This window comes from Mirounga leonina, unplaced genomic scaffold (assembly GCF_011800145.1).
Source record: "Mirounga leonina isolate KUSES-001 unplaced genomic scaffold, KU_Mleo_1.0 Mir_94, whole genome shotgun sequence".
NCBI lineage: Eukaryota > Metazoa > Chordata > Mammalia > Carnivora > Phocidae > Mirounga > Mirounga leonina.
In genome coordinates, this window is record NW_023270855.1 from 44,913,511 (window position 1) to 44,938,778 (window position 25,268).

Genomic DNA, 25,268 nt, shown 5'->3' on the forward strand with positions numbered 1-25,268 from the left:
GTTAAGCGACTGCCTTCGGCTCAGGTCATGATCCCAGGGTCCTGGGATCGAGTCCCACATCGGGCTCCCGGCTCAGCGGGGAGCCTGCTTCTCCCTCTGACCCTCGCCCCTCTCATGCTGTTTCTCTCTCGCTCGCTCTCTAAAAAATAAATAAAATCTTTAAAAAAAAAAAAAAAAGAAGAAGAAGAAGATAGATGACCACAATAAAAGTGAATATACCTTTAGGAAAATCTGTTCCTATCTTACAAATTTAATAGTATGACAACTACTTTAATTTCATTTCATAAAAAGTGTATTATTCTGAGACTAAATACAACAACCATTCTACCTGAGCAGGCATGAAGCAGCACAGACATTCACTTTACCTGCGGGTCAGTCAGTGTCCAAGGTTGAACTATCCGTCAGGCATCTGAGCAGAAGGGTTGCTTCTAGGTAAATCTGAGTGCTGGTTCATTCCCAGATAGACAGGAGGTCAGAATCATCTTTCTCACAGTAAACTGCCCTGTGGCCCAGTATCCTGGGGTGCTCACCTTCACTGTTGGGGATTACAGTGCTCTAAAGTGAGAGTTAGGATGGGGGTGAGCTGCCATCAGAAAGCTGTACCAGGGCTATGTGTGAATGACTTTCTTTTAGGCCCCACATGGCCTGGTTAGGGCTCTTGCTGTTCTTTTCTTTCTCTTCCTGTCTCATCTATACTGGAAGAATCTAATTAACCATTAAACTAAGATCTCTTATACTCTCATACTCCAGAATTACACTGAACACAGTAAACACTCATTAATTCACACTCCTTGACCCACACTTCTAATTATTCTACTTGAACTAAACTGAAGTTTATTTTGCTCAGCAAAATTTTGTTATGGATATCTGAAATTGAAAAGAGAGGGGGCAGGGGCGCCAGGCTGGCTCAGTCAGTGGCGCATTTAACTCTTGATTTCAGGGTTGTAGATTCCAGCCCCATATTGTGTGTAGAGATTACATACGTATGTACATACATAAAATCTTTTTAAAAAAAGAGCAGAGGAATTATTGAAAATACTGAAGTGAACAAGCTGTTAATTTAATTTGTTCATTTAAAATTATTTAAAAATTTATTACCCAAGGAACTTCAGTTAGGATGAATAAATATTGTTAATCTTTATGTTTTTTTCAAGAAACATTAACTGATCACAGAAGCATGGAATCTATCAAATATGACATAGTACTGTGTATTAACTTAAAAAATAAAAGTGCAACCTAAGAAATGCCTGGAGTGTTGTTTTGCCACCTACCAAATATGTATGTACACACACAGGCCAATATCTCTGATGAATATAGATGCAAAAATCTCAACAAAATATTAGCAAACCAAATTGAGCAGCACATTAAAAGGATCATTCACCATGATCAAATGGGATTTTTCCCTGGGATGCAAGGATGGTTCAACACACACAAATCAATAAATATGATACACCACATTAATAGGAGGAAAGACAAAAATTATGTGATTATCTCAACAGATGCAGAAAAAGCATTTGACAAAATTCAACATTTTTGCATGATAGAAAACCCTCAAGTTGGGTATAAAAGGAACACACCTCAACATAATAAAGGCTATATATGAGAAACATACAGCCAACATCGTACTCAATGGTGAAGGATTGAAAGCTTTCCTTCTAAAATCAGGAACAAGAATGCCCACTCTTACCACTCCTTTTTAACATAGTACTGGAAATCCTACTCAGGCAAGAAGAAGAAACAAAAGACATCCAAATCAGAAAGGAATAAGTAAAATTGTGTTTGTTGATGATATGATCTTTTACATAAAAAATCCTAAAGACTGTCAAAAAACTTAATATTAAAACAAAGAAAAGTTTTAAAATACAAAGTCAGCATACTAAATCCAGTTGCATTTCTATACACCAACCATGAACTATCTGAAAAAGAAATAAAGACAGCATCTACAATAGCGTTAAAGACACTAAAATACCTGGGAATGAATGTAACCAAGGAAGTGAAAGCTCTATGAATTGAAAACTAGATTTTGATGAAACTGAAGTCACAGAAAAATGGAAAGATAGCTCATGTTCATGGATCAGAAAAGTTAATATTGTTAAAACATCTATACTTCCCAAAGCCATCTAGAGATTCAATGCAATATCTATCAAAATTGCAATGCCATTTTTCACAGAAATAGAAAAAATGATCTTAAGATTAGTGTGGAACTACAAAAGCCCCTGGATAGCCAAAGCAATCCTAAAAAGACTAAGCAGAAGGCATCACACTTCCTGATTTCAAATTATGTTACAAAATGATAGTAATCAAAACAGTATGATACTGGAATAAAAACAAACAAATAGACCAATGGAGGGGTGCCTGGGTAGTTCAGTCGGTTAAACATCTGCCTTCAGCCCGTGTCATGGTCTCAGGGTTCTGGGATGGAGCCCCACCTTGGGCTCCCTGCTCAGTGGGAAGTCTGCTTCTCCCTCTCCCTCTACCCCTACCCCTGCTCGTGCTCTCCCTTGCCCCCCCCACTTCAAATAAATAAGATCTTTTAAAAAAAAATAGACCAATGGATCAGAAACAAGAGTCCAGAAATAAACCCCCACATATACAGTCAGCTTGTCAAGGCAGCCAAGAATAGTCAAGTTGGAAAGGATAGTCTCTTCAATAAATGGTGCTGGGACCAACTGGATATCCACATGGAAAAGAATAAAGTTGGACCCCTGTCTTACACCACTCACAAAAATTAATTCAAAATGGACTAAGGACTTAACAAGACCTGAAACCATAAAAATTCCAGAAGAACACATAGGAAATAATTTCCTCAACATTGGTCTTGGCCATGATTTTTTGGATATGACACCAAGAGCACAATCAACAAAAGCAAAAACGAACAAGAAGGACTATACCAAACCAAAATGTTCTGTACAACAAAAGAAATCAAATGAAAAGGCAATCCATGGAATGGGAGGAAATATTTGCAAACTGTGTGTGTGTGTGTGTGTGTATAAGGTTAATATCCAACATATGTAAAGAACTCATACAGGTTAGGGGCGCCTGAGTGGCTCAGTTGGTTGGGCAACTGCCTTCGGCTCAGGTCATGGTCCTAGGGTCCTGGGATCGAGCCCCGCATGGGGCTCCCTGCTCAGCCGGAAGCCTGCTTCTCCCTCTCCCACTCCCCCTACTTGTGTTCCCCCTCATGCTGTCTCTCTCTCTCTCTCTGTCAAATAAATAAAATCTTAAAAAAAAAACAAAACTCATACAGCTTAATAGCAAATATATCCAATTAAAAAATGGCAGAGAACTTGAATAGACATTTTACCAAAGAAGATATATAGATGGCCAACAGATGTTCAACATCACTAATCGTCAGGGAAATGCAAATCAAAACCACAGTGAGATATCACCTCACACCTGTTAGAGTAACTATTATAAAAAAAGACATAAGATAACAAATGCTGGCAAGGGTGTGGAGAAAATGGAACCCTTGTGCACTGTAGGTGGGAATGTGAATTGATACACCCACTATGGAAAACTGTATGAAGGCTCCTCAAATCAAATTGAAAATAGAACCACCAGCAATCCCATTTCTGGGTATATATCCAAAGGAAATGAAAACACTATCTCAAAGAAATAGCTACACCCATGTTAATTGCAGCATTATTCACAATAGCCAAGACATGGAAACAACCTAAGTGTCAATCAACAAGTAAATGGATAAAGAAAATGTGATATATACAACTAACTAAAATGTGAGATTATTCATATACATACATATATATGTATGTATGTATTAGATACGTATGTATTAGAATAGTAGTCATAAAGAAGAAGGAAATCCTGCCTTTTGTGGCAACATGGATGGACCTTTAGACCTTGAGGGCATTATGCTAAGTGAAATAAGTCAGGCAGATAAAGACAAATACTGTATGATCTCACTTATGTGTGGAATCTAAAACCATGAACTGGAGAGAGTAGAATGATGGTTGCCAGTGGCTGAGTGGTGGGAGAAATGGAGATGATGTTGGTCAGAGTAGAAACTTTCAGTTATAAGATGAATAAGTTCTGGGAATCTAATGTACAAGCATAGTGACTATAATTAACAATATTGTATACTTGAAAGTTGCTATGAGAGTAGAGCTTTAATGTCTCACCATAACTGCAACAGTAAAAAATGGTGAGGTAAAGGGGTGTTAACTAACTATATTTTGTTAAGCATGTTGCAATATATACATGTATCAAATAATCACATTATACACCTTAAATTCACACAGTGATACATGTCAATTATTTCTCAGTAAAGCTGAAAATTAATTAGACGTCACCGTGTAGTCATTAATAAACAACCTACACAGAGATGTTTATAGCAGCTTTATTCATAGTTCAAAACTTGGAAGAACCAAGATATACATGAATGGATAAACTGGGTACATCCAGATAATGGAGTATTATGCAGCATTAAAAATAAATCAGATATCAAGCCATAAAAGGATACGGAGGAACGATAAGTTCATATTACCAAGTGAAAGAAGCCAATCTGAAAAGGGTACATACTGTATGATTCCAATTATATGATATTCTGGAAAAGGCAAAACCATGGAGACTCTAAAAAGATCAGTGGTTCCCAGGAGTTGAGGGGAGGAGGGATGAATAGGCAGATCACAGTGGACTTGTAGGGCAGTGAAACTACTCTGTACTATAATGATGGATACATTCATTCTGTATTTGTCCAAACCAATAAAATGTACCATACCAAGAGTGAACCCTAAGGTGAACTATAGGCAATGGGTTTATTGGTAACAATGGTGAGAGATGTTGATAATCAGGCTGCTATATATGTATGGTGGCAGGGGATGTATAGGAAATCGCCGTACCCTTCTCTCAATTTGCCTGACCCTAAAACTGCTCTAATAAAGTGTTGGTTTTTTTTAAGTTGGCCTGCCATAAAATCACAGTTTCAAAGTGTGACAAAAGAAAAAGTCCTCTAATTTGGAAATGCATTGAAGATTAGAATGGAGAAAACAATTATAGTAAAGCAGAAATTTACATGCTGTTTCTCCAAAACATTTTGATGATCTTTTTTTTTTTTTAAAGATTTTTTATTTATTTGCGAGAGAGACAATGAGAGACAGAGAGTATGAGAGGGAGGAGGGTCAGAGGGAGAAGCAGACTCCCTGCTGAGCAGGGAGCCTGATGGTGGGACTCGATCCCGGGACTCCAGGATCATGACCTGAGCCGAAGGCAGTCGCTTAACCAACTGAGCCACCCAGGCGCCCCATTTTGATGATCTTTGAAGATGCCATGGGAGCCCAGACACGGATGAAGCAACTGCCCCTAAAAATTCATACAGAAAAAAAAAAAAAAGGACTCATTTTTTAAAAAAGATTTTATTATTTATTTGACAGAGAGAGAGAAAGAGAAGGAACACAAGCAGCGGGAGTGGGAGAGGGAGAAGCAGGCTCCCGGCTGAGCAGGGAGCCCGATGTGGGACTCGATCCCAGGACCCCGGGATCATGACCCGAGCCGAAGGCAGACGCCTAACGACTGAGCCACTCAGGCGCCCCAAGACTCATTTTTTTTGAAATAAGATTGCTTCAGAATTCAAAACGTCATCAGAAATGAGCAGTCAAATTAAACAGGATATTCTCAGTTTCTTTCTGAATAAACTATTTGGAATCTAACTTCAATTTCACAATTTCAAATTACCTATGTGTTTAAAAACAATTGTCCCTGAGAAAGGGAGGTTTAATTTATCATGACATTCAATGTTTTCTAGAGTGTTCAAAAATAATGAACGTTTTTTTTTTTTTTTTTAAAGATTTTATTTATTGGGCGCCTGGGTGGCTCAGTTGGTTAAGCGACTGCCTTCAGCTCAGGTCATGATCCTGGAGTCCCGGAATCGAGTCCCGCATCGGGCTCCCTGCTCGGCAGGGAGTCTGCTTCTCCCTCTGACCCTCCTCCCTCTCATGCTCTCTGTCTCTCATTCTCTCTGTCTCAAATAAATAAAATCTTAAAAAAAAAAAGATTTTATTTATTTATTTGACAGAGAGAGACACAGCAAGAGAGGGAACACAAGCAGGGGGAGTGGGAGAGGGAAAAGCAGGCTTCTCGCCGAGCAGGGAGCCCGATGCGGGGCTCGATCCCAGGACCCTGGGATCATTACCTGAGCCGAAGGCAGACGCTTAACGACTGAGCCACCCAGGCGCCCCTCAAAAATAATGAACGTTTTGGACATAATACTATATGATGAATTTATATATACAAAGACCTGATTGACCAATACCTGGCCTACAAAAACAAACAAAACCCTGCTGTTTTGGAGAGCTTAAAACTAATCCATAAAAGTCAAAAAACCTAATAAGTAAAATCCATGCTGAAAGGCTTTAGTTAAGACAATATTTAGCTTGATGTTATCACACTGGAATGACACCAAGAATCAGAGTAATCGTGGGCTTGATAAGAGCAGGGAAGCAAATCAGTGATCTCACCTTGGACTGCGTTAGTTTTATCACTATATAAAACAAAGATTGCAGTCCATTCAGGTAAGTATTATTGAAAAAGAAAACTTAAAGAGTAAAAATATCCTACTATGAATGGGACAGAAAGAAACGTCATCGTTACTTTTACTAAATACAGAATATTAACTAAGTCCTACTGCATTATGTTCTTCTTTTACCACGTCTTACACTTATGTATCTTAAGAATATGCAACAATTAACCTACAAGATATAAACATCCGATAAAGAGTTTAAAAAGTAGTTCAAATTGCTATATCAGGACAAAGAAACATAAAAATGTTGTTACACATTTTTCTCAGGCAATGTTTTCTATTAGTAGCTACTAAATACTACCGATTGCCACTGTTAATGATTCCTAATGTGGTTTTGTTCAAACAATAGCATTTATGTAACAGAAAAGTAAATATTACAGAATACATGTAATTTCAAATAAACACCCATTTTTCATATTTTTGTGTTAAAATAATAACTTTCTGTGTGTGTAATCATTATTACATGACCGCTCCTCTCGGCAGCGTCTGTGTCCTGCCTTGGCTCTGTTAAGGCAGCCAGCGCCAGCCCTGCCCAGGACCCCGAGGGAGGGGCCTCTCCCGCAGGGAAACCAACCCGGGACCCCTGCCCCTAACAAGTCCCGCCCTCATGACAAACCCCGCCCCTTCGGCCTGTACAGGCCGCGCCCTCAGAACCCCAGCGCTTCTGCAATTGGCCCCGCCTCCGCAGTGTCCAGGCTCCGCCCCTGATGAGCCAAACTGGCCACTGCCCGGGTAGGCCGGACGAGGGCTCCCCTTTTCCGGTTCAGGTGTCAAGGTGGCGCCCAGCCCGCCTCGCCTCCTCTTTTCCGGTCTCAGTCCGGCGTGGCAGGGCGGGCAGGCAGCTTTACCCTTTCAAGACTCTCTCATGGCTGCGCCCTGCCTCTCCTTCCGGCCTCAGCCTGTCATGGCGGCGCCCTGAGTAACAACTTCTGAACTCAACTTCTCCATTGTCAGGCTTTTTCTACCCTCCGGCTGCCATGGCGGCGCCCCGAGTTCACCGGAAGTAAGATGTCGGAAGTGAGGCGGTGCCTCTGCCCGGAAGCGAGCACGGCGCTGGGAAAGATGGCGGCGGCTGCGGCGGCTGCGGCGGCGGGGGTGGGCAACGCGGTGCCTTGCGGGGCCCGGCCTTGCGGGGCCCGGCCCGGCAGGCAACCCAAGCCCGGGCCGCAGCCGCGCACCCTCCTCGCCGCCGGCCCAGCGCTCATAGCGAGCGGTGACGAGCTGGTCGCAGCCGTGTGGCCATACCGGCGGCTGGCGCTGCTGCGGCGCCTCACGGTGCTGCCGTTCGCGGGACTGCTCTATCCGGCCTGGCTGGGCGCCGCGGCCGCCGGCTGCTGGGGCTGGGGCAGCAGCTGGGTGCAAATCCCTGAAGCCGCGCTGCTCGTGCTCGCCACCATCTGCCTCGCGCACGCGCTCACCGTCCTCTCGGGGCATTGGTCCGTGCACGCGCACTGCGCGCTCACCTGCACCCCGGTAAGTGCGCGGGCACGAGCCCGACCCTCGTCTCGGTCGGGCCTAGCGGCGAGTCACAGTCACGACGCTTGTGTCGGTCCCCACCCCATCCCGGGCCTCCCGTTTGCTGGGCCTGAGTCCCCAGCGGTGCCCTCTGGGTGGCTAAATCCTGGCCCCGCTACTGACTTGCTGTGCGACCCTGGCGCAGGTTACTTCCTTTCCTTGGAATCCCTCCCTGGTGTGGTCGTTTAGATTCGATAGGGTTATACCTATAAAAAGCTCAGTGTAGGCTCCGGCATAATCGCTCTTTGATTTGGCTTGTTAATGCTAGCTACCATGCTGTCGAGGACTAGTTTCTCTTAGAAAGGTCTCTCTTCTGTCTCCTATCTTGGATTTCAGAGTGTGAGGCTAGACCTGCGGGGTGAGTTTCTCTATCTGTGAAGCTTGGTTTGAGAACTCTGTTATCCAGTGCTTAGAGGCCCTTGCATACCAGGACCAAAATTAGGTTGAAATGCACTTTGATCGTAACATTTAAGAGGAGCAGGAGCAATTTGTGAGCAAGTGACAACTGCGTGGAGCCTCTTTATGTCTGCCTCCAAGATGAGGGTGGTGACGGTGGGGACTTCTGTTGGAATACAACAGCCCCGTAGCACTTCTGACCCTTAACCCCCACGATCTGAATAGGGAGAGCTGCCCTGGGTCAGCAGTTACTGTTGGTAACTGCACCACTGCCCTCTGAGCCTGCTTCAGATGACACTAGCATGTTTGGAGCCGGGCACCGCCAGCCTCCCTTTGATCCCAGGCGTGTGTTGCTGAAAGAAGAGGGAAAGGGAACAGCATGAAGGGCTGCAGAAAGAGACAGAAGCCCCCTCTCTTTGACTCTAAACATGGACCGAATCCTCTTTCTCTTCTGAGAGAATGGTTTTCCCAACAAGCCTTATCCCAGGGGAGGGGCTCAAACTTAATGGGTAGCTTCAGGTCAGTACAATGAAAGACTCCAATGAGGGACCAGAAAATGCAGGGAAGATGGAGGGAGCATGACACCCCCCTCCCCCCAAACTTCCAACTGCCTTTTGGCCTCCAGCTAAAAAGCGTGAGTGTTAACTTCCTCTCCAGGGATGGAGAACAAGGAGGAGCTAACTGACTGCAGAGTGAGGATGGGCAGATCTGGGCTTGCATCAGAGATCGCAGACAGGGGTGCTTCTCTTTTTGTTTCACTTTTCCCTTGTGTAAAGTGAGAACCGTAACACCCACTCACCGTGCACTGTGAGAAAAAAACTGCAAAAAACTGTGAAGTGCTTGGCATGGCCGTGGCCCTGTGTAGCACTTCGCACTTTTTTTTTTTAAGATTTATTTATTTGACACAGAGAGACACAGCAAGAGAGGGAACACAAGCAGGGGGAGTGGGAGAGGGAGAAGCAGGCCTCCCGGCTGAGCAGAGAGCCCGATGTGGGGCTCGATTCCAGGACTCTGGGATCATGACCTGAGCCGAAGGCAGACACTTAACGACTGAGCCACCCAAGCGCCCCACTTCGCACTTTTTTTCCCATGGTGTTACCAGAGTTCATTAAGTCTTTGTCATCATTTTCTGCCTGCCCAGAGGCCCATGGACTCCCCAAGGGGCAGGGCTTTTCTTCTGGGGTCGCCATTTGGCACCTCTGCCCGCAAACACATACGCCACAGGCCGGCACAGATGGGTGAGATGGGTGCGGCTCAGGCTTGAGGCCGCGCTAACTGAGCTTCATCCAGTGCCTCCACGTCTTAGGTGCTGAGGAAACAGCAGTGAACCAAACAGACAAAAGCCCTTGCCTTCATGGTGTTGGTGAGAGAGGTAGGGCTCGCGCTCAGCTGCCTCTGCTAAAGAGAGGAAAGCCCGGGCCGAGGAGAGGAACACTGTGAGGGCCCTTCACGTGGACCCTCCTCCAGGGGAGGTCTCCTAGGAAGGTGACGTTTGAGCAAAGGCTTGAAGCTGACTGGGTGAGCACGTGTTCCAGGCAGAGAAAACGACTCGTGCCGAGGCCCTTGGCTGAGGCAGGGACGAGCCATGAGCCTCGTTGTCCCTCGTCACTTCAGGACTCAAAATGAATAGTTAAGGGAGGGGACGCAGAGCAGCACCAGGCCAGTGGGCTGTGACAGGGCTTGGCCCATGTGCTTTGAGGGATGCAGGTTGTGCAGGGGACGTTCTTCAGCAGGGCCCCAGGCTTGGGGTGCTATCCGTGACTCCGATTTTACGATACGAGACCAGAGGTGTGGCGAGGTGGTGTCTTTGTCTCCGTGACAGACTGGGAGTAGATAGGCCAGAGCCCGGAGCGGCTGTGCTTGCAACCTTCCCGGGGGGCGGGGGGGGCTGTGGAGCTGGGGGTTATGAAGGGCTGAGCAGCAGTACTTTGCCTCTCGCAGGAGTACGACCCCAGCAAAGCAACCTTCGTGAAGGTGGTGCCGACCCCCAACAATGGCTCCACTGAGCTCGTGGCCCTGCACCGGGACGAGGTAGGGACCAGCCGCTGGGCTGCTCGGCACAGGGCTTGGGTGGGACTCCCAGGCACTGACAGACACCCCCAGGTGCGGGCCTTCTGCCATAGACAACGCCTGCTCCCACAGGGTGAGGACGGACAGGAGGTGCTGTCCTTCGAATTCCAGAAGATCAAGTATTCCTACGACGCCCTGGAGAAGAAGCGCTTCCTCCCTGTGGCCTTTCCCGTGGGAAATGCCTTCTCATACTACCAGAGCAGCAGAGGGTTCCAGGAGGACTCAGAGATCCGTGCAGCTGAGAAGAAGTTTGGGAGCAACAAGTGAGTCCCGACATGCCCGTGTGCAGTGACAGGGCTGGTGCTCCGCCCGTGGTCACAGCGTGGGTGCTTGGCCGAGCCTGTGGCTCCTTTCCCGGCTTTCTGCCCTGCCGCGCTCCTGAGTCCTGGTGCCTAGGAAATGGGGACTTGGGGTGGAGGGGTCCACAGTACATCCCAGATGAAGATGGCGGCCACCTTTTGAGAAACGTGCTCTAGTCTTGTCTCCCCTGGCAAGGACCCTGGAGGGCCCTCCGGCAGGAACATATACAGCTCTTCATGGGAGCCTGGCCCGAGGCCCCAGAGAGATGACTGTTGATCATCGTTTTGTAATTATTGTAGGATTTCTCTTTGTTTTTAAAATTTTCTTTTAAGTGTAAGTTGTCACCGTTCTCCTCATACTCATACCAGCACTTTGGGAAGAGTGGTAAAAGGAGTTGTCAGCGATCACAGTAGCTCTCCTTTGTACCAGGCGTGATGGCAGATGCCTTGTACATGCTTCCTCCCTTTAATCCGAGAAACCACCAGTGCCCACACACCACTGGGAGGGGGCAGAGCAGGGCTTCAGACCCCCTTGTTCATCTTCAGAGCCCCTGGCCCTGCCACCATGATGATCGTCCTGGACCTGAAAACCCCCAGAACTTTTAGGGAATTCTTCCCTGACTCAACTACTTTTTAAAAATTACAGATATATCATCACAAGTAGCAATCTAATAGGAAGATTTATAAGAAATTTTACCTATCGTCCCTGCCTGAGGTCAGCCTTGGTGGTGGCTTGGGATGTCCCTTTTCACACCTTCCCGGCTCATGCGAAGTCACTTGAATAATACAGAATGGGGCCTGGTTGTTGTTGTTTGTTTTTATCACAGTGGTTTCTTTTTCTCACACCCCATATCTAGGACACGTCTCCAAGGGCAGGGCGAGGGTGGCCCCAGTTGACCTGGCTGCCCCCCTGGCCAGACTGGGCCACCCCACACAGTGCCACAGAACACACCCTTAGGCCCTACTCCTCAAATTCTGGGGCTTTTATTAAGGGAGTTTTCGGAAAATTTCAGCTCCAGACCTCCCCTCTCCAGCTCGGGGTGGGCCTCAGGCCCCAGAACTCCTCAGTGCCCAGCTGCCGGGCCTTTTCTGTGCCGCTTCAGGGCTCCCATCCCACCGTCAGGTGCTCCTTCTCTGCCTGCCTTCTTACTCAGCCTGATGACGGGCTGTGTCTCACTCTGGCCCTGCTTGGGTGGTGGCTGCCTGAACAGCCTGGCACTGGTTCAGAAGCTTTACCTGGGTGCTGCGGAGGAGGCTGGCAGCAGTTAGCTTGCTTGCCCCGGTGACTCGGGGACAAGGAGAGCCGTAGTCAAGTGGAGTGTCCCTTCTGGCTTCTCATTTCCCGGGGAGGCCTGCAGTGCCCTGAGTGGAGGTGTCAGGGTGGGACCTCTGAGGCTCGTATCGTGAACAGGATGTGGGGTCTGGTCTCTCGTAGGGCTGAGATGGTGGTGCCTGACTTCTCGGAGTTGTTCAAAGAGAGAGCCACAGCGCCCTTCTTCGTGTTCCAGGTAAAGCAGCAGCTTGGGCCCTCCCCCACCCCCCTCCTGCTCCCTGGGGCTTTCACAGCTAGAGCAGTCTCCGTCTCCAGACCTGAAATGCCCTCTGTGTCCTCCTGGGTCTGAGCCCATGGGCGGAACAGCCCTCGGTGTGCCTTCCCAGCCTCCACAGGTGTCTTCCTGTGCTCCCGTGGATGGCCGGGCGGGGGTGTGGACACACAGGCTGTGTCCTGCAGGTGTTTTGCGTGGGGCTCTGGTGTCTGGATGAGTATTGGTACTACAGCGTCTTCACACTCTCCATGCTGGTGGCCTTCGAGGCCTCCCTGGTGCAGCAGCAGATGCGGAACATGTCAGAGATCCGGAAGATGGGCAACAAGCCCCACATGATCCAGGTGTGGCCAGCGGGAAGATGGGGGTTGGGGGGAGGCTCCTGCCAGTCTTGGGTGGGCCTGGAGCGGGGGCAGGGTGAGGTCAGCTCTAGGGATGCACCTGCATCGAGCCCACTGTGAGACCCAGAGCTAACTGCACCTCACCTCCGGCCAGGTCTACCGTAGCCGGAAGTGGAGGCCCATCGCCAGCGATGAGATTGTCCCCGGAGACATCGTCTCCATCGGTGAGGCACGCTTCTGGTCTGTCCTGGTGGGAGCCCTTTCTCTCAGCTCCTCTGCAACACTCCTGCCCCTTCCTGCAGGCCGCTCCCCGCAGGAGAACCTAGTGCCGTGTGACGTGTTGCTGCTGCGGGGCCGCTGCATTGTGGACGAGGCCATGCTCACAGGGGAGTCGGTGCCACAGATGAAGGTGCGGGGGGCGGGGCGGGGGGCAGACTCAGTCCACCCAGGTGTGTCACTGGCCCATTCGCTGGGGAGCGAGAGGGCTGGTGGCTGGGCCACCCTCCTGCCCAGGCTCGGACAGAGGAGGGACGGAGCCCTGACCTAGGAGGCTAGAGGAGGCAGAGTGGCTCCGGTGCCTACTTGGAGCTGCCAGATTTCCTGGTGGTCTTCCCCCTGGATGAAGGGGAGCTGGGTGGCGATGAGAAGGAAGGAAGGAAGAGAGGCCAAGATCGTCAGGGGTTGTCCAGGCCAGGGACCAGAGACATCAGACTGACGTGGGCTGAGGGAAACCAGGAGAGCGTGAATCCTCTGTGAAGCCAGTTGCGAGATCACAGGGGGTCGACACAGCAGGTGCAGGTGGAGAGAAGACAGGGCAGGCCGCCTGGTCGGACGTGCTGCGTTAGGCTGGGAGCCCCGTGGGGGTCGGAGTGGCTCATCCCAGCCCCAGGGGCCTGCTCTTGTGAGACTGGGGACAGAGAAGGAGGCTGAGGTGAGAGCGTCCTCACCACCCTCTCCTTCCTCCTCAGGAGCCCATTGAAGACCTTAACCCTGACCGGGTCCTGGACCTCCAGGCCGACTCCCGGCTCCACGTCATCTTTGGGGGCACCAAGGTGGTGCAGCACATCCCGCCGCAGAAGGCCACCACGGGCCTGAAGCGTAGGTGCCTTGGGGGGTCTGGGGTGTCCTGGCCCCCGCAATCCCTGCCCCACACCCCCAGCCAACACATCTGCTTGGCTGTGAGGGAGTGGGGATGAACAGACACAAACAATGCTGCTTCCATTTGTCTTTGCAGCAGTCGACAGTGGATGTGTGGCCTACGTTCTCAGGACCGGATTCAACACATCCCAGGTATGGACCCTTGTCTGGCTCTGGGGAGGGTAGGCCCCAGGGCGGGTGGCAGACAGTTGAGACGGTGGCTCTTTCAGACCCCAGAACGTCCCCGCCACAGACTTATTCTGACAACAGGTACCCGCTTGGGGCCAGGGTGCAGACGTGAGCCCTACACACCAGGCCCACTATCTGACACTGAGGTTCTGGTTCTGGTGGGGAGCGCAGACAGGAAACGGGCTGTTGCCATACACACTGGGGTCATGAACAGAGTCATACCCATAAACTCTTCACTAAAGTGTCATGAGGGCTGCCTCGTAGAGGTGATTGACCAGATCTCCTTCCAGAAGACTCAGTCCCCCATCTCAGCCACTTCTTTCCCTGACCCCCAATTTTTGGCCACTGGTCTCTATAGCCCTTAGCTGAGTGGCAGCCACCCACATAGCTGTGTGGTCCCCTGTGTCATGGCTGCAGGACTCAGTGGGTGGACCCAGGGCAGGCACTCCCCATCAGCAGAGGAAGAATCTGGCCCTGATGCTCTGGGATGCGGGAGGCCACCCCCTGCCAGGAAAGGCCTCTAACTCTCTGGCCCTCTAGGGCAAGCTGCTGCGCACCATCCTCTTTGGAGTCAAGAGGGTGACTGCAAACAACCTGGAGACTTTCATTTTCATCCTCTTCCTCCTGGTCTTTGCCATTGCAGCAGCCGCCTACGTGTGGATTGAAGGTATGCGCTGGGGCCCCTCCCCTGTCTGCTGGGCCCCACCCCCATGGCACCCAGGCTGGCAGGCCCTGTCTCTGCAGGCACCAAGGACCCCAGCCGGAACCGCTACAAGCTGTTTCTGGAATGCACTCTGATCCTCACCTCGGTCGTGCCCCCTGAGCTGCCCATTGAGTTGTCTCTGGCTGTCAACACCTCCCTCATCGCCCTGGCCAAGCTGTGTGAGTGCCTGGGACGGGGCGAGGGGTGCTGCGTGGGCCGGGGCCTGGCAGGACCCCTGACCCTGGCTCCCCTCCTCCCAGACATGTACTGCACGGAGCCCTTCCGGATTCCATTCGCCGGCAAAGTGGAGGTGTGCTGCTTTGACAAGACCGGGACCCTGACTAGCGACAGCTTGGTCGTCCGTGGGGTGGCTGGGCTCAGGTGAGTGTGGGTGGCTTGGGCCTCTTGCCCAGCAGGTGGGAGCTCAGGGGACAGATAGCACCCACTTGGAGCCGTCTGACCGGGGTGGGGGGGCTCCCTTACATTCCTCAGCGTAACAGCGGCGTGGTGGCTCGGCTCCACCCCACCCCAAGCAGCCATATGATATCCAGGGGCGTCCGTGAGATAGGCACAGGTGTCAGGAGGACCAAGACCGTGCATCTCCCTCAGCCCCTGCAATGCATGGCACCACGTGGGGGCCCGTCCCTCATCCTGGCTAGCAATTCCCTGGGGTCCCTCTACTCCATAACTAGTTGTTTCCTGTCCTTACAGAGATGGGAAGGAGGTCACTCCTGTGTCCGGCATCCCCGTAGAAACGCACCGTGCTCTGGCCTCATGCCACTCCCTCATGCAACTGGATGATGGCACCCTTGTGGGTGACCCCCTCGAGAAGGCTATGCTGACAGCCGTGGACTGGACACTGACCAAAGGTGAGGGGCTGGAGCTTCGGGCGCGGCTGGGAGGAACTGCCCGCTCTTGCACCCCTGGGCAGGTGGGCTGCACCCCTCAGAGACACCCATGTGTCCAACTCGGGGCCAGGCAGGCCCACAACTCTGATGGTCCCTTAGGCGGTGGGCACAGGCTCACCTCTGACCTGAGACAGTCCACCCCTTGGGAGTTGAGCCTGCCCCCACCCTTCCAGAAGCCACGGGCAAGGTCCTCTGGGTACAGGTCTCCCAGTTCTGACCCTTCCTGGAGCGAGGAGCCCCCCAAACACCCCGCAGGGTCTGGGTCTGGGCGGGGGGAAGAGGGGTGGAAAGGGGAGGCGGGGACTTGGCTGCCTCTGTGGAGCGAAGGCCCTCAGGATTCGTACTTATTTGTTTCCAGATGAGAAAGTATTCCCCCGAAGTATTAAAACTCAGGGGCTGAAAATTCACCAGCGCTTTCATTTTGCCAGTGCCCTAAAGCGAATGTCCGTGCTCGCCTCCTATGAGAAGCTAGGCTCCACTGATCTCTGCTACATCGCGGCTGTGAAGGGGGCCCCCGAAACCCTGCACTCCATGGTGAGCCAGTCCCGGCCCCAGGGGAAGGGGGGCGCGGGGCGGTCGGTGACATCCCCTGCGTTCCCTGCAGTTCGCCCAGTGCCCACCTGACTACCACCACATCCACACGGAGATTTCCCGGGAAGGAGCCCGAGTCCTGGCGCTGGGGTACAAGGAGCTGGGGCACCTCACCCACCAGCAGGTAAGGGCCCAGGCTCCCCACCTGCTGGCCCCTCATCCATACCGTCTTCTGTTCCCTGCAGCCTCACTGTGAACAGGCACGATTCCTTCTTCCTCCTTCTGGGCCTCTACCTTGGGAGGCCCTGAGTGGCACTCAGCCCTGGGTCCCTTCTCTACTGTGTACCCTGCCGTTTATGGGACCCCATCCCATCCTGGCTCCTGAGGCCATTTCCTGCAGAGCACAACCAGGCCCCACCTCCAACCAGCCTCTTACCCCACACCCTTGGGTCCTTATACCTCCCCAGGGATCATCAGGAGGCGCCTTGGATTCCTGTCTCCAGCCTGGTTCTGCCCCTACCCTGCCCGACCACTCAGTCACCACATGGTCATGGGGCATCTCCAGCTCTGTGTCACACCCCATGTCCGGTCAGTTACCGGCTCTCCTCCCACCTCCACCATCAGTACTGCTCTCTCTGCTTCCACCTTACTTCTCATCCAGTCCACTTCTACCTGACAGCTGAGAAATCCTTCCAGAACGCACACCAGGTCGTGGCTCAGTGCCCTGCCCTCAGAACCAGCCTGCTCGGTGCCACTCCCTGAGCCTGTCTGCCCCATTCCCCTGCAGTTAGTGGCAGTTAGTGTTCTGATTTCTGTGACTTTCTTTATTACGCATCTCTTCCGGCAGAAGGCAAGCTCTGTGAGGAGAAGAGTTTGGGGTTTCTGCTATGAGGTTCAGGGTGAGATTGCGCTCAGTGAATAACAAAGGAGGGTATGACTTTACTGTCTTGGGAGCCGAGTCACACAGGCTTATGCCCTGCTGTTTCGCACAGCAGGGAGTAAAGGCCCTGTGGTGGGGGAACCTCGCAGCACTGCTGAGGCCCTGTGCGTCCGGGGTGCCTAGTGTCCTCCCCATCTCTCACCTAACCCTCAAATGTTCCTTCTATAAGGATGGGCCTGTCCCCGCCCCCCCCCCCCCCCCCCCCCAGCTCAGAAATGGAGGAGAGATGGGTCATGCGGGTACTCCTATGTCCCTACACAGGCCCGGGAGATCAAACGGGAGGCCCTGGAGTGCAACCTCAAGTTCGTCGGCTTCATTGTGGTCTCCTGCCCTCTCAAGGCTGACTCTAAGGCCGTGATCCGCGAGATCCAAAATGCATCCCACCGGGTACAGCTTCTGGACCCCTCCCCACTGGGCCCCAAGGGTGGGTGGGCAGGTGGGTGGATCTTGGCTCCTCCTTCCAGGGAGGGTGATATGACCACAGAGGACAGATCCCCCTCAGTGGTGCAGGTCTCAGTAGCAAGGATGTCTTTCTTGGATTTTGGCCGAGCTTCATCGTGGCTCTGGTGCTTACGTTGTCCCGAGTCTGAGGATGCTTTGGGACCTGGCCTGTGCCCACCCTTCTCAGGTTGCTTCCTTGGCCCCCAGCATCCCTGGGAGGTGAGGGCAATTCCCCCAATCCACCCCATCCTGGAAAGGAAGAGCTGGGCTGGGACAGGAGATGTGGAGATGACTCTTGGACACATCCATCTGTCCTGTGGTTTCTGTTTTCTAGTTTGGGATTCAAGATGCAGTTTAGGATGTGGGAGGTGAGTGAGCAGTCTCAGAGGTGGTGACATTAATAGCCCCCACCTGGCCCTCAGCCATCACAGCCCATCTTCCCATCACCGGGCCCTCAGTGAGAAAGCTGGAGCATCTGTGCCCCTCTGCCTGGGGCAGCTACCAAGCCAAGAGGGTCCACGCTAATGGCTGGTTCTTAGTCTATATTGTGGATAAAGGCTGTGGGTGTTTCCAGACACACATACATGTATCGTTTGCATAAAACACCACCAGGTTGGGGTGGACTGTGGCTCCTGGAAGCCCATTCTGCATTGGGGCCAATGCCTCCTTCTGTGGCCTTCTTTAGAGGGGCCTCGGCCGCCAGGTCTCCAGGCTGGAGTTCTGACCTGCTGGGCCCTGCCCCATGGAGCCTCTGTCCTCTCCTCAGGTGGTCATGATCACAGGTGACAACCCGCTCACTGCCTGCCACGTGGCTCAGGAGCTGCACTTCATTGAAAAGGCACAAACGCTGATCCTGCAGCCTCCCGTGCAGAAAGGTGAGGGACCATGGGGCCGTAGGCTGGGGGGACCCTGAATGCAAGAACAGCCCGTCTAGTGGCCCGCTGGCATTTCAGGCCTGAGCGAACACACCCAGTGTCATCCAGGACCTGTGACACCAGCCTGTGGAACACGGCCTTGCCTTGTCGGCATGCTCAGGCCCTCTGGCCAAGGAGCTCCACACCCGCGTGTCCCAGCAGCATGCGGGAAGTCACTGGCTCTGGGATCAGTGACGACTGACAACTGGGGTGGTTGGTTGTCGTCAGACCGGGCCGTGTTTCCTATCCTCCCGCCTGCCTTGGGTCTGGCAGGCTGCCTGTGTGAGGCGAGGGCTCCTCTCCTAAGCACAGGGATGCTGGTGCTCATGCTCAGCATGGCCAGACCCCAGGCAAAGGGCTTGGTATGTGTTACCAGGTTAGTCTGTCTGCCGCATATGGGATGCCTTATCATCCCCGCACCACATAGGAGGAAACTGAACAGGTCTGCTGTTGGGCCCCCCACTTTATAGACAAGGAAATAGAAGTAAACTCACCTACTTCAGTCACTCAAGTGACACTGTGACTAAGGATTTGAACCCAGATGTTCTGACTCCAGAGCTCATGGCCTCTGGCCACTCCTGAGTAACCGGTGCCCCTGAGTAGAACCAACTGAGGAGCAAATCCAGCCCCTCACCTCCAACTGGTGGAGTATGGGGTCTTTCAGACGCCAAGGGATGGTGCCTGGCTGGGGAGCCACATGCGCTGGAGTGTCACCAGGCTGCAGGTCAGAGGAGGGTGCTGGCTTTGGAACTCTGCTGGATTCTAGAATTTCCCAGCTCTTCTAGTCTGCACTGTTCGTCCCAGATCTCTGTCTCAGCTCTAGGCACTAGGCTCTTGCAGAGCCCAGGGATCGTAGGCAGGTGGCCCAGAGGTGGCTGTTGGGACTGTTGATTGGCAGGTGATGCTGCTCTAACAAAACGGCCACAGTAAAAGCCAGGTGGAGGTTGGTTTCCCTCCTAGCCAGGAAGCCCAGATGAGCCGTGCAGTGCCGGAAGGCCTCCCTTAGCCATGTTTATCACTAGATGCCTGGGCCAGCCATCTAGAAAGAGGAAGTGGTTGGCAAGCAGGGTCTGGCCCAAGGAAGTGACTCAGGGGGCCCTGATCCTGGAAGAGCAGGGTTTCAGGCAGGCCCCAGGGTAAGGGGTGCCTTGCTCCTGAGGTTAGGCTGTCAGGGTTTGAATCTGAGCGTCATGTGGTTTCAGGCCAGTGGCCTAGGCTCTGGGTTCTTGAATCCTTTGTATCGGAGGGTTCTGTGAACATCTGTGGGGTTCCTGGCATCTAGGGTGCAGGTGTGGGCAGGGATTGGTAGGGATAAAGAGGGGTGAGAACCAAGAAGGTGCTTCAGAGAGATGAGACTGGGACCGCTTATATGGGGTCCACGTGAGGGGGAGTTGCTGAACCCCTCTCCCTGACCCTGGGCTCCGGCTCTGCAGGTCGACCCTGCGAGTGGCGCTCCATTGATGGCAGTGTCGTGCTGCCCCTGGCCAAGGGCTCCCCGAAGGCGCTGGCCCTGGAGCATGCCCTGTGCCTCACGGGTGATGGCCTGGCCCACTTGCAGGCTGAGGACCCCCAGCAGCTGCTTCGCCTCATCCCGCACGTGCAGGTGTTCGCCCGTGTGGCCCCCAAACAGAAGGTGTGTGCGGAGGAGGCAGGGGGCAGGCAGGGCCTGGGGGCAGCACACAGCCCTCACTCAGCCCATCTCTGTGCACATAGGAGTTTGTCATCACCAGCCTGAAGGAGCTGGGCTACGTGACCCTCATGTGTGGCGACGGCACCAATGACGTGGGTGCCCTGAAGCATGCCGACGTGGGTGAGTCCTGCGAGCTGATGGACTGTCCCTTCCATCGCTGTTCTGCCAGCACGGGTTTAGTGTCAGAGACACGTCACTGAGCGAGTCCTTTGAGGAGGCAGCGAGGGGATGGGGCAGGCGCCAGTGGGATTGGGGATCTGAGGAGCCGCAGGCCTGGAGGGGACACGGGTGCGGGGGTGGGGGTGGGGGGCACCAGAGCTTCTGGGAGCATAGGGAGCCAGGGAGGCTCCAGGTGGCAGACACAGCTTGGTTTGTTCAGGCCTCCCGGCACCGTGTGGGGACCATGTGGGGGCTGAGGCCAGAGGCCAGGGAGAGATGGGACAAGTGGGGATGCACAAATGGAAGCTGAGGCATTTGCCAGCCGTTTATAGCCTTGGATTTCTGTCAACAGAATGCAGATCAGGTTGATGTTAAAAGAGCAACCTGACAGGGGACCTGGGTGGCTCAGTCTGTTAAGCATCTGACTCTTGATTGTGGCTCAGGTCATGATCTCAGGATTGTGAGATTAAGCCCCTATGTCAGGCTCTGGCTTGGCATAGAGCTTGCTTGAGATTCTCCCTCTACCCCTCCCTTCCCCACACCCCCACCCCCACCGCTGTTCACATGCATGCTCTTCAGGGCACTCATACACACTCACTCTTCCCCTCTAAAAAAAAAAAAGAAACCTGACCCACTTACAGCGCCTTCCAAATCCTTAACTGCTTTATTAATTGACTATTATGTCCTAGAATTGTGATCCTTGGCAATACACCATGGAAATCAGCTTCTTTTTTTTTAAGATTTTTTTGTTTATCTGAGAGAGAGAGAGAGAGAGCACAAGCAGGGGGAGGGGCAGAAGGCGATGGAGAAGCAGGCTCCCCACTGAGCAGAGAGCCCGATGCGGGACTCCATCCCAGGACCCTGAGATCATGACCTGAGCTGAAGGCAGATGCTTAATGACTGAGCCACCCAGGCAACCCTGGAAATAGTTCCGTGTATTTGGGTTTTGCTTTCCACATGTAGAAAGTAAGATAGAATGCTCTCTGAGGCACTCCGGGGGGAGATGAGCTGAGATGGGGAGGTTTGACTCCTGTGAGCAGACACCCCACTCCATGCTCCGCTCTGGGCTTCACTCAGCACAGGGCCAGTAGGCCTGGGGTGACAGGCTCCCTCTAGCTCCAGACACACACTCATGTACCTCCCCCCAGGTGTGGCACTCCTGGCCAATGCCCCTGAGCGAGTTGTTGAACGGCGCCGACGGCCCCGAGACAGCCCTGTCCTGAGCAGCAGCGGCGTCCGGGCCACCTCCAGGGCGGCCAAGCAGAGGTCGGGGATCCCGCCCTCCGAGGAGCAGCTGGCCTCCCAGCGGGTGAGTCACAGGAGGTGGGGGACACCAGCACCCGTTGGTGGCCAGGTCTTATCCCTGCCGCCTGCCCCACAGGACCGCCTGAGCCAGGTGCTGCGGGAACTCGAGGATGAGAGCACGCCCATCGTGAAGCTGGGGGACGCCAGCATCGCTGCCCCTTTCACCTCCAAGCTCTCCTCCATCCAGTGCAGTGAGTCCCACCCCCAGTCCCTCCCCCCATGCCCATCCTGATGGGCCCCCACACCCACACCTTCCTCCCCTCTCATGGCCCCCCCACAGTCTGCCACGTGATCAAGCAGGGCCGCTGCACACTGGTGACCACGCTGCAGATGTTCAAGATCCTGGCACTCAATGCCCTCATCCTGGCCTATAGCCAGAGTGTTCTCTACCTGGAGGGCGTCAAGTTCAGTGACTTCCAGGCCACGCTGCAGGGGCTGCTGCTGGCCGGCTGCTTCCTCTTCATCTCCCGCTCCAAGGTGGGCTGAGCCACAGGCAAAGCAGGGGCTCCCTCCCCAGCCCAGGAGTACCGTCTGCCTCTGGGCCAGCTAGGGTGGACTGTTAAAGGCACCACCGCTTGTCATCCATTCGTCTTCACAGCAGCCCTCGGGGTGGGAACTGTCATCCCCATGTTACAGATGGGGATCAGGGGACAGAGCAGGTGCACGCTGAGGCTCCCTGGAGTGGCACAACTCGGGCCCCAGCACTATCCACCAGTGGGGTCTCAGGTGGGCTACACAGAGCTCACAGGCAAAGAGAGGACAGATGGGGAAATGATTACCAAGACCACTCAGAAAGTGTTCAGTGTCATGAAAAATACAAAGTGGGTCACAGGCTACAGGGGACAGCCTCGGGATCGTTCAGGGGAGCCTGTGTGATGCATAAGGAATAAGGGAACCTTCCAGGAGGTAGCCAGAAGGGCCATAGATAGACATGGACTGATGCAAGGAGCACCTGGTAGCTGGAGGAGGTGGGAGGTGCGTTGTGTCAACCACGAGCACCCGCTGGGTCCCAGGGAGGGCTTTGGTTTGTTCTAGAACAAGGGGAAGGGGGTGGATTTTAAACACCCTGTGGCTGCTATGTGGAGTGCAGGCCTTGAGTGAGGGTGTGGTGGCATCATCTCGGCTAAGGGGCTGGGGAACGAGCAGGGCTCTGGGGTCTGGTGCTGACTCATAACCTCCAGGATTTGGTGACTGCTCTCTACACGAGTCCTGCTAGGAGGGCGGGGGAGGGGGGCGCCAGGGGGGTGGGGGGTAGGCCCAGGTTGAGCCTGGACCCTTACTCCCTATCCTGCCACTACAGCCCCTCAAGACTCTCTCCCGAGAGCGACCCCTGCCCAACATCTTCAACCTGTACACTGTCCTCACGGTCGTGCTCCAGTTCTGTGTGCACTTCCTGAGTCTTGTCTACCTATACAGAGAGGCCCAGGCCCGGAGCCCCGAGAAGTGAGTGCTGGCCCAGCCTGGGGCTTGGGGAGGGGCAGAGCGCTCCTAGGGGAGGCAATGTCCCTGCGGTGAGGGTGCAGGAGGATGCACATGCAGACGGTGCCCTGGGGTAACCAAGGCCTGACTGGTGGGGTCGGCCAGGCAGAACCCTGGCTTTGTGCAGGGATGGTGGGGGTCAGAGAGTAGCCCTGTCCCCTGTGTGTCGCTGCAGGCAGGAGCAGTTTGTGGACCTGTACAAGGAGTTTGAGCCGAGCTTGGTCAACAGCACCGTGTACATCATGGCTATGGCCATGCAGATGGCCACCTTTGCCATCAACTACAAAGTGAGGCCCAGCCCTTACCTGACCTGAGTTCACCCTGCCCACTTTCTTGGCCCCTGCAACACATGACTATCCATCCATCTGTCCCCACAGGGCCCACCGTTCATGGAGAGCCTGCCAGAGAACAGGGCCCTAGTGTGGAGCCTGGCCGTGTCGCTCTTGGCCATCGTGGGCCTGCTCCTTGGCTCCTCGCCTGACTTCAACAGTCAGTTTGGCCTCGTGGACATCCCCGTGGAGGTGAGTGGCCCCGTGGGTGTGGCCCCAGGACTCAGCCTGGGCCCATCTGCAGGCACCCAGCTCACCAGTGCTCCTTGCCCCGCAGTTCAAGCTCGTCATCGCCCAGGTCCTGCTCCTGGACTTCTGCCTGGCGCTCCTGGCCGACCGTGTCCTGCAGTTCTTCCTGGGGACCCCGAAGCTGAAAGTGCCTTCCTGAGATGGCAGTGCCGGCACTTGCTACCCATGTCGGTGCCACTGGGCAGGAGCCCCAAGAGGGAACACTGCTCCCGTGGCGAGGCAGGCCCGGCCTTGCCGCCAGGACTGAGCTGAGCTGGGACCACCCCACAGCCACCTGAGGGCCTGGCTGGCAGAACCAGCCCTGGGCCGGCCCCTTTGGTAAATAAAGCCGCATCCACCGTTTTAAGAAGCCCTGCCTCCACCTCTGTCTGCACCACTGAACGGGTCACGATGGGGCTGTGCGGTCACCAAGCAGGGTCCTGGCACCCTCCCCAGGAGCCGTGAGGTTATTAACAACAGCCCCTGGGACCCAGATATTCAGCTCTTAGATGGGCTGAGCTCCAGCCCCAGAGACTTGTGCACATTTCATAATTTGACAAGCACCTCCCTATTTCTGTGGTCTCTCAGATTGATGTTCTCGTCTCTTAGGCAGGGGGGAAGGTTTTAGGATCAATGGCATTTTCTTCTGTTCAGTAGTATGTGAAATAACAGCACTCCTTCCTCTCGTGGTGTGTTAGATGTGAGGAAGTTCAATCCAGGTCGTTGCAGATGTTAACTGGGGTCACACTTGAGGGGACCCTGTGCCATTCATCATCTCCTGTCAGCCCAGCTTTGCAACCTGGCTCCACCCTTGTGCTGACACCGTCCTTCCTTTCAGAGGTCGCATACTCCTTGCAACTGAGGAGTTTGTGGAGTAGGCTGCATGAGAGCAGAGTCATGGCCATGGGAGATTTTCCTGCCTTCTCAACAACTAAGAACTTTAGAAAGCAAAGTTATAAACTTGTTTTTATTTATTTAGAGAGAGCATGGGTAGGGGTATTGATGGGAGAGGGAGAAACAGGCTCCCTACAGGGAACCTGATGTGGGGCTTGATCCCAGGACCCTGGGATCATGACTTGAGCTGAAGGCAGATGCGTAACTGACTGATTAACCAGGCGCCCTGTAAATCTCTTTCAAACTAGAAATTCCACTAGGGGTATGGGTGCATTTTTATAACTTTGACAAGCTGCATGTGAAAATCTCAGGCCTGGTACCCAGGCCCAGCCTACAAGACAACCTCTGCCTCCCTGCTGATCCGTGAGGGGCTCACCACCCTTTCCCATCTTCACGCCTTGGTCATCCTCAGCAGTCTGTCCGTGTCCAGCTTCCCCATCAGGAGGAGTGTGGACCACAGCCCAAGGAAAGCCCTGGGTTCCAAAGCAGGGAAAGGGCAGGGACCATCTGTGAATGCCTGTGAGTGTCACATGGGCCCTGAGCACAGACTAAGGTGTATGGAAGTGTAGGGGTGCCAGAACCCACCGGGCAGAGGGGCTGTTGTGATCACTTGGAATCCCTGAGACCGTTTGAGGCAACCGGGAGGCAAGAACTCTGGACTTGGGATTTGTTTCCTGGGAATGATACTTGGGGTGCTCAGGGCAGAGATCTGTGATCCCCTGCT

At 53.3% G+C, this 25,268-nt stretch overlaps 1 protein-coding gene across 2 annotated transcripts; it reads left to right on the forward strand.

Moving 5' to 3' along the window:
* Positions 1-7,579: 7,579 nt before the first annotated feature.
* Positions 7,580-24,057, forward strand: ATP13A1 (ATPase 13A1). 2 transcript variants are annotated; one of them, XM_034996382.1, is made up of 26 exons: positions 7,580-8,005; positions 10,385-10,474; positions 10,586-10,776; positions 12,248-12,320; positions 12,545-12,700; positions 12,852-12,921; positions 13,000-13,106; positions 13,666-13,795; positions 13,932-13,987; positions 14,564-14,690; positions 14,768-14,905; positions 14,987-15,107; positions 15,438-15,595; positions 15,993-16,168; positions 16,239-16,349; positions 17,367-17,492; positions 18,313-18,421; positions 19,894-20,093; positions 20,174-20,270; positions 21,458-21,618; positions 21,691-21,805; positions 21,895-22,091; positions 22,915-23,057; positions 23,269-23,380; positions 23,471-23,614; positions 23,700-24,020. In XM_034996382.1, exons 1-26 carry the CDS (start codon positions 7,595-7,597, stop codon positions 23,808-23,810), a joined length of 3,630 nt encoding a protein of 1,209 aa, XP_034852273.1. In that variant the 5' UTR covers positions 7,580-7,594; the 3' UTR covers positions 23,811-24,020. The 2 variants fall into 2 exon arrangements, with proteins under 2 accessions (XP_034852273.1, XP_034852272.1); XM_034996381.1 differs by having other exon boundaries at positions 21,458-21,805; positions 23,700-24,057.
* The last annotated feature ends 1,211 nt before the right edge of the window (positions 24,058-25,268 follow it).